The 9,322-nt window shown below is 47.5% G+C and overlaps 1 protein-coding gene across 1 annotated transcript in view; it reads right to left on the reverse strand.

Moving 5' to 3' along the window:
- The window catches only part of LOC121863996, an 86,608-nt gene extending 78,745 nt beyond the window's left edge, over window positions 1–7,863 (reverse strand). Inside the window, 2 exon segments of the mRNA XM_042362871.1 lie at window positions 6,740–6,872; window positions 7,812–7,863. Of these exon segments, the coding sequence (XP_042218805.1) occupies window positions 6,740–6,872; window positions 7,812–7,863 (185 nt within the window).
- Window positions 7,864–9,322: the final 1,459 nt, after the last annotated feature.

Genomic DNA, 9,322 nt, shown 5'->3' on the forward strand with positions numbered 1-9,322 from the left:
CTAGAACGCGTTGATACACACCAGGTAGATGGAGGTAGATAATGGACAGGTAGATGGAGGTATTAGTGGAGCGATTGTGAGGGTGATGCGCTTCTCTCTTCTCTCTTCTCTCTCTCTCTACTCTGTTTAGTGTTCTCGGAAAACCTTACACCTGTCGAGGGGGGGGGTAGGGAGGAGAGGTGAGGAGAGAGGTGAGGAGAGAGAGATAAGGAGAGAGATGAGGAGGGAGGGAATGGTTGGAAGAATGGGTGGTAAGGAGGAAAAAAGGCGGGAGGGAAGGAGAGGAAGGAGTGAGGAAGGAGGAAGGAGGGATGATGAGTGGCACGGGACGGTAAACAGGATAGATAGATAGATAAAGAGACAGACACAGAGAGAGAGAGAGAGAGAGAGAGGATTTAAGCCATAACCCAACCTTCCTCTCTGCTTAACAATAACACGGAAATACTCGGATTAATATCGATATCGCTCTTCTCTCTCGACCTAACGTCGTGTGTGTGTGTGTGTGTGTGTGAATCTATCATTGTACCGTAGTTTAATTTAGCTTAATGTGAGGCAATTAGATACGTTGTTACACCTCCTCCCTCTCCCTCCCCCTTCCTCTCCACCCCATCCCTTCCCCTCTTCTACCTTCACCTGCAACGACCTCCCTTCTTCCCTTATTCCTCCTCCTCTCCCTCCAACCACCCCCTCCCCTCCAACAACCCTCTTCCTCCCTCCACCAACCTCCTCCACAACCTCTTCCCTCCTCCAACCTCTCCTCCAACCACCCCCTCCCATCCTCCAACCACCCTCTCCCTCCCTCCAACCAACCCTCTCCTCCTCCAACCAACCCTTCTTCCCCTCCAACCAACCCTCTCCCCCCCTCCAACCACCCCTCCCATCCTCCAACCAACCCTCCCTCCAACCACCCTCTCCTCCCTCCAACCACCCCTCTCCCATCCCTCCAACCAACTCTCTTCCTCCAACCAACCCTTCTCCTCCAACCACCCCTTCCCTCCTCCAACCACCCTCCCTCCTCCAACCACCCCTCCTCCCCCTTCCCCCCAGTAAACCTTGAGTCCTCGCCTCACACAGACAGATACGTTCCAACAGCAGCTGAGGAGAGAATTTGACCTCTCGAGCAACAAGAGACTTGGTGGGCGAGTGGGCGCAAGAGGAATAATTCTTGAGGAGTGATTATTTTGATGATGGTTTATGAGGTGGGTGGGCCTGGTGTGGGAGGCCTGGGGTGGAAGGGCTGGGGGTGGGTGGGGTCTGAGGTGGGTGGCCTGGTGAGGGGGCCTGGGGTGGCGGCCTGGGGTGGGCGCCTTGGGTGGTGGGGTCTGAGGTGGTGGGCCTGGTGTGGGCGGACCTAGGGTGGGCGGGCCTAGGGTGGGCGGGCCAGGAGCTTTGGCAATGAGTACAATATCCTGTAGAAGTTAACTGTGGGAGAAAGAGGAAGAGGAAGAGGAAGAGGAGGATAAAAAGAGAGAGATAAGGAAGGAGGTTAAGAGGGAATGCAGAAGGGGAAGGAAGGAAGGAGGAGGAACAGGAGGAGAAGATGAAGAAGGAGGAGGAGGAAAACAGAAGGCGAAGAAGGAAGATAACGAAGGAAGAAAGAGGAGGAGGAAGAGAAGGAAGGAAGAAGGAAGGAGGAAGATAACGAAGGAAGAGGAGGAAGAAAAGAGAAGAAGGAAGAAGAAGGAAGAAGAAGAGAAGACCCTGTGATAACTCTCCACCTTCAGTAGTTATAATAAGACATTGTCGAGTTAACGAGGTAGTTCGTTTTGCGTCTTAATACAGGTAATTGAGGTGGGCAATTAGAGGCAATGGGATTAAAGGCTCGGGGCAATTACGTCAACAGGGGGGATGTTTACATTGATTGCATCACCTCCGGGTTATATTGTTGAAGAGAGAGAGAGAGAGAGAGAGAGAGAGAGAGAGAGAGAGGGTGTGTGTGTGTGTGTGTGTGTGTGTGTGTGTGTGTGTGTGTGTGTGTGTGTGTGTGTGTGAAGGTTACCCACTGTGAAGGACATTTAACGATGGTGGGGAGAGGGGAGTGGGAGGAGGGAGAGGAGGGAGAGGGGGAGGTGGGGTGATGGAGAGGGGTAAGGAGACCATCAGGTAGTGGTCTGTGGTCAGGTGCAATTAGCTGGGAGGAAGTTGGTCATGTGGTGAGAGAGAAGGGAGATGGGGGGAGAGAAGGGGAGAGAGGGGAGGGAAGGGGAGAGAGGGGAGGGAAGGGGAGAGAGGGGAGGGAAGGGGAGAGAGAGGGGGGGAAGGGAAGGAAAGGAAGGAGGGAGGGAAGGAAGGGAAGGAAGGGAAGGGACACTGTACAGGACCTCCTTCATTTCCTCAACAACAACAAAATGTACTCCACGACGCTCTTAAACAAAAACACAAAAACTTAAAAACCCTAAAAACAAAAACCAAAACCCCTTAAAAAATAACAAAAAAATAAACCCCCCCAAAAATCCTTAAAACGGTAACAGTAAAACCTCTTAAATCAGGGTTACGGTCCACCTAGTGTTCTCTACAGCCACACCTTGTCTCCTTATTTACGGGTCTATTTCTTGGGTAATTGTGTCTACCTATCGCCTCCTCCTCCTCCTTCTATTCCTTCCTTTATTCCTCCTCCTATTCCTTCTTATTCTCCTCCCCTCTTCCTCACTTCTTTTAGTCTTATTCTTTTCTATGCTCCTTTCTCTTCCTACTCCTTTTCATTCCTTTCTATTCCCCTCATTCCTCTTTTCTAGTTACCTTCATTTTTCATTCCTCTTCCTCTTCTATTCCTCTTTCCTTTCTTCCTCCTATTCTTGCATCTACCTCTCCTTATTATCCTCTCTTCTCTTACTCCTCCCTACTCCCCAAAGAGATAGAGAGAGAGAGAGAGAGAGAGAGAGAAAGTGTGTCAGCAGGTCGCCAGTCAGTCAGTCAGTCAGCCATGGTGTTATTGTGATCATTTGAAGCCATAACAGCTGACGGCCCTGACAGGTCTTTTTCTCCTTCCCAGGATGAACTACTTTCCTTGCTCTACAGTAGTTTCCATGACCACGTTCGTCCTCGAGAGAAAATACATCTAGGTAGTCTATTTTTTTTTCCCCAGGATGAATTAGTCTGATTACATCCTGCACTAGTTCCTATGACCGTGTTCGTCCGGGAAAAAACAGTCTCTCTCTTTTTTTTTCTCACAGGATGATCTACTCTTATGACTTTCCACGTTCTATATTCCTTTGACTGTGTTCGTCCTAGAAAAACCCCCGCCAGTTTATTTATTTTATCCTAGGATGAATAACTGATTTGCTCTCATGTCTTTGTTCGTCCTATGAAAAACAATATATCACGCTATGGTTTATTTTACCCTAGGATGAATAACTCTGCTTTGGTCTTATGGCCTTGTTCATCCTAAAGTTAAAAATTTAACCTAGTTTTTTTTTTTCCTAGGATGATTATACCTGTTGTTTTTATGATAATTATCGTCCTATGAGAAAAAAATGGATTTCCTCGCAAACTTTTTCATCCAATAGCCAGCCAGCGTCTGTTATGACGTCATGGATCAGCACAGCTCTCGACCAATCAGAGAGACACATTTGTTTTCGGTGACGTATAATGAAATTTGATAATCTACCACCTACCACAATTAATCTACCACCTACCACAATTAATCTACCATCTACCACAATTAATCTACCTGCCTATATGAGCAGGTGATTACGATAATGATGATAATTAACAGGTAACTAATCCTACCTGTGTTTACTACCGGTCTTAATTATAACCGTGTGAGAGAGAGAGAGAGAGAGAGAGAGAGAGAGAGAGAGAGAGCTATGTGTCAATAATTCCTTCACAGTTTCATTTCCTTCACAGTTCCTTCACACTTCTTTCTCAACACTGAAGCAACACATATTTTTTGGACAACCTTCATCTGTGTTTAGACCTCATGCAGAATCAGTCTTGTGTTGTAGAGGTCAGAGGTCAGTCACATACATAGGTCATAGGTCATTAACCAAGGACTGTGCATGTGGTACTGTATACGTACATGTGTGCGTAAAGTAACCCTCGTGAATTCAGACGCACGTGTAACTTGAACCCAAACTTGTGTGTAAACTTTTGTTCGTCTACACGCAATGAACACACATGACATGAAGACAGATACATACACACATACATACATACATACACACACGTACATACATACATACATACGTACATACATACATACACACATACATACATACATACATACATACCATAACAAAACACACGTGCATACCTATAAATATGCACACGTGTATACCTCTATGTACACACGTTATGCACACATGACAACACCAACAATGAAGACATAATAACCTGACGTACAAAATGGCCGCCATTAGAAGCATTAAGACAATTACAAAGTGAAGCTCTTTGTTCTGCTGCCTGTAATTAATGTCAACAAAGATTTTTACTTATTAATGGAGGAGGAGGAGGAGGAGGAGGAAGAGGGAGGGGGAAAGGAGGAGGAAGAGGAGGAGGAGGGAAAGGAGGAGGAGGAGGGAGGAGGGAGGAGGAGGAGGAGGGAGGGAGGGAGAGGGAGGGGGAGGAGGAGGGGAGGAAGAGGAGAGGAGGAGGAGGAACAGGAGAGGAGGGGAGGAGGAGAGGAGGAGTGGGAGGAGGAGGAGGAGGGAGGAGGAGGGAGAGGGAGGAGAGGAGGAGGGGAGGGGGGAGGGAGGAGGAGGAGGAGGGAGGAGGAGGAGGAGGGGAGGGGGGAGGAGGACAGGGAGAGGAGGAGGAGGAGGAGGAGGAGTGGGAGGAGGGGAGGAGGAGAGGAGAGGAGGAGGGGAGGGGGAGGAGGAGGGAGGAGGAGGAGGAGGAGGAGGAGGAGGGAGGAGGAGGAGGAGGAGGAGGAGGGGGAGGAGGGAGAGGGAGGGGAGGAGGGAGGAGGGGAGGAGGAGGAGGAGGAGGAGGGAGGAGGAGGGAGGAGGAGGAGAGGAGAGGGGGGAGGGAGGGAGGAGGAGGGGAGGAGAGGGAGGAGGAAGAGGGGAGAGAGGAGGGAGGAGGAGGAGGAGGAGGGGGGGAGGGGAGGAGGGAGGAGGAGGGAGGAGAGGGAGGGGAGGAGGAGGAGGAGGAGAGGAGGAGGAGGAGGGAGGAGGGGAGGAGGAGGAGGAGGAGGGAGGAGGAGGGGAGGAGGAAGAGGAGAGGAGGAGGAGGGAGGAGGAGGAGGGAGTGAGGAGGAAGGAGGGAGGAGGAGGGAGGAGGAGGAGGAGGAGGGGAGGAGGAGAGGAGGGAGGAGGAGGAGGAGGAGGAGGAGGAGGAGGAGGAGGAGGGGAGGAGGAGGAGAGAGGAGAAGAGAGGGAGGAGGAGGAGGAGGAGGAAGGGAGGGGGAGGAAGGAGGAGGAGGAGGAGGAGGGAGGAGGAGGAGAGGAGAGGGAAAGGGGAGGATGAGGAGGAAATGAAGAAGAAGAAGAAACACACACACACACACACACACACACACACACACACACACACACACACACACACACACACACTTACAATACCCAACCACATCAACGCCAGGCTAACCTTCGCCAGTGTTCTGCTTCTAATGGCGTTCCTTATAGCGTACCTCTGCGAGTCTTAACACCAAGGCGCCAATATTCACAAGGAGTCGAATCCTATTGGCGAAAATAATTCAATTAACTCTGCACTTGGTTCTAATTCGCCCTCGTTATAACACTACTCGTTCCCTTTGGCCTGGGGAAATGAATCGGATTGGGTAGTCAGGCGCGCGAGGCGAAACAAAAGAACCAATCAACGACCACCTTTTGAAAACTCGGTTGACCAATCAGAAGACGTAACGAAGGGAACCGTTAACGACTCGCCTCATTAACGGTATTTGTGAGATTTTCTACAGTATTTTCGGGGGTTCTGGGGTTAATTTCTGGGCGTATTTCCCTGGTGGTATTTCTGGGGGATTTTTATGGAGGTATTTTCTGGGGACTTTTTCCGGGGGATTTTCCATGGGAGGATTTTCTGGGGATTTTCTCTTGGGGGATTTTCTGGGGGAGTATTTTCTGGGGGAATATTTTCTGGGAGTATTTTCTGGGGGAGGATTTTCTGGGGTTATTTTCTGGAGGTTAGGTTGGTGGATCATTGCCCCGAGAACACCTGGATCTCTGGGGTGATTTACAGGTTGTTTACACCTTACTGGCGGCCTAAAGTTGTCTAAGTTGGATCACCTGTGTCTTACCTATGTCTCTCTCTATCTCTCTCTCCCCTCCTCTCTCCTAACACACATCATCTAATCAACAGGTAACCTCGACTCACCTGTTATCTAATCAACAGGTATCCATCTAATCAACAGGTAACCATATAATCAACAGGTAACCTCGACTCACCTGTTATCTAATCAACAGGTAATCCATGTAATCAACAGGTAACCGTATAATCAACAGGTAACCCTCGACTCACCTGTTATCAACAGGTAACCATATAATCAACAGGTAACCCTCGACTCACCTGTTATCTAATCAACAGGTAATCCTGTAATCAACAGGTAACCTCGACCACCTGTTATCTAATCAACAGGTAACCATATAATCAACAGGTAACCCTCACTCACCTGTTATCTAATCAACAGGTAATCCATGTAATCAACAGGTAACCGTATAATCAACAGGCCCTCGACTCACCTGTTATCTAATCAACAGGTAACATATAATCAACAGGTAACCTCGACTCACCTGTTATCTAATCAACAGGTAACCATATAATCAACAGGTAACCCTCGACTCACCTGTTATGCGCTGTAAACTGGAGTCGGAGCTCATGGTTGGCATCCCTCTTGGCGCGGTGGTGTTGACTCCTCAGGTGGTGAGGGTCGTAGAACACGGGTTCGAAGTGGAGGATGTGCTCGCTCAAGACCAGTCCTGAGGGGGGGGAGGGAGAGAGTTAGCCTGGGGGGTTGTGGTGGGGAGGAGGGAGAGGGAGGGAGGTGGTGGTGAGGAGGGATTAGTGTCAGGCTGTAGAGAGGAGGGAGAGTGGAGACAGAGGGGAGAAAGGGGAGAGACAGAGACAGAAGAGAGAGACAGAGAGAGAGAGAGAGAGAGAGACATAAAAATAATAGAAAAAATATATATATATTCCTCTTAAAAAAGTTATTAAACATCATTCACTTTATGATGATGAATTAAACACAAGTACATGTCCGAGTGTAGGTCATGTCACACCTTAAGAGAGACAGTTACCTCATCTCACATCTCACTTCATATCTCACTTCATATCACAACACCTCACTTCACAACATCTCACTTCACACCTCACTTCATCCCTCACTTTACACCTCACTTTACACCTCACTTACACCTCACTTTACACCTCACTTAACACCCTACTTACACCACTACTTCACAGCTCCCTAAGCGTCTCATATCACTTAAATATCTCACTTACAACAGCTTAATAAAACTTACCTCCACATAAACTTTTTACTCACTAAAAGTTCCTCACTTACGAGGTCTCCCCAAAATCACCTGAGTTTTACCTTAGGTGATTTTTTTTCTCGTAAGTGATAATGCCTAACTAAACTACAACTTAATCCCAATCTAACCTAACCTGACCTGACCTGACCTAACCTAACCTAACCCACAACCTAACTACCTAATCTAACTGACCTGACTAACCTAACCTAATCCTAACCTAACCTGACCTGACCTAACCTAACCCTAACCTAACCTAACCTAATCTAACCTAACCTGACCTAACCTAACCTAACCTACCCGGCCACCCACCCACCCACCCAGCATCAACACCTGCCACCCAAGACCATAACTACAGTACCAATTACCTCTTTAACAACTCCTAACTACCCATCACGCTAACAAGCACCAGCTGTGTCGACCCTCGTTCCGCCCCGCCCATGGACGAAAACATTAGTTATTACAATGTTATTACGCCACACTTACTGTTATTGAAGAACATATTGTGTTATTGAGGTGTTATTGATTGCTATTTGTATGTTATTTAATATTGTTATTGTTATTGTTATTGCTGTTGTTATTGTTATTATTTGTTGTTGTTGTTGTTGTTGTAAATCAGTGAAAAAATGTGCGATATTATAAAACCAGAATTGTATATCCCTTACCAAACAACGAGACAAAATGTAAGTAAAATAAAATCCCATTATATTGTGGGGAAGGGAATAAATTGATACCAGATTATTTTTAGTCCATCCATACGTAAAAATAAAATCAAAATCCAGGACACAAAAATCCCAATAAATTCTATAATAACGAAAACCAAACCAAAATATCTGTTTCATATATAAGTAAAATAAATTCCTGTATATTTTAACCACAAGAAAGACAATTTTATTAGACCCCCCAAAAATAAAATCCCCTTTCATCCTTCACACAAACACAAAAAAACACGTTAACACTCAATTAAAAAAATCCCAATAGTAAAAAAAATTTTATGGACCGTGAAACCAAATCCATTACGTACAGAGCATAAACCAAAATCCCTATCTCACCCACGCATGAAGCCTATAGGGGTGTACTGACGTGTTGATAGGACATGATTGTTTGCTATTTGTTTACATAGAGACATTGTTTACACACACACAAACACTAAAATAAATAATAACATTAATAAAAAAAAATATAATCCAATTTCTTACATTGCATCGAGAGGAAATTCCCCAGATTCAGGAGTTATGATGAAGAATGTAAAATATGGCTTTAATATCAGAGAATTTCCCCCACCATTCTCCCCACCACTACCCCCACAACCCATCCCATCCTTCCACCCACCATCACCCTATCCCACCCCCTCCACCCCCCACCCACACGCACCGCCCACCGCCCACAGCCCACCCTCGCCCGACATAAATATTAACATACTTTGGAATTCTTGTTCACAGATTTTGAGGTTTTATTCTGAAAGTGATTTTTGGGGAAAATTGATTTTTGTGGTGTTGGTGTTACTCCTTCTCTCCTTCATTATCCTTCCCTCCTTCTCTCCCTCCATCTCCTTCTTGATATTCCTCCTTCCCCTCCTCTCCCTCTCCCTCACCCCCCCCCTCCTTCCTCACCTCACCTCACCCCCTCCTTCCCCCTCACCTCACCCCTCACCCCCACTCCCCTCTCCCCCCTCACCCCTCCTTCCCCTCACCTCCCTCACCCCCCTCCCCCTCACCTCACCCCACCCCTCCCCCCTTACCTCACCACCCCCTCCCCAAAGTTATTTCACCCCAAACTGACAAGACTTAAATACTGGTGAGTTAAAGACTAATGACACCACACACACACACACACACACACACACACACACACACACACACACACACACACACACACACCCACCCCCCACACCCCCACAC

This window comes from Homarus americanus, unplaced genomic scaffold, assembly GCF_018991925.1.
Source record: "Homarus americanus isolate GMGI-L3 unplaced genomic scaffold, GMGI_Hamer_2.0 scaffold35892, whole genome shotgun sequence".
Lineage (NCBI taxonomy): Eukaryota > Metazoa > Arthropoda > Malacostraca > Decapoda > Nephropidae > Homarus > Homarus americanus.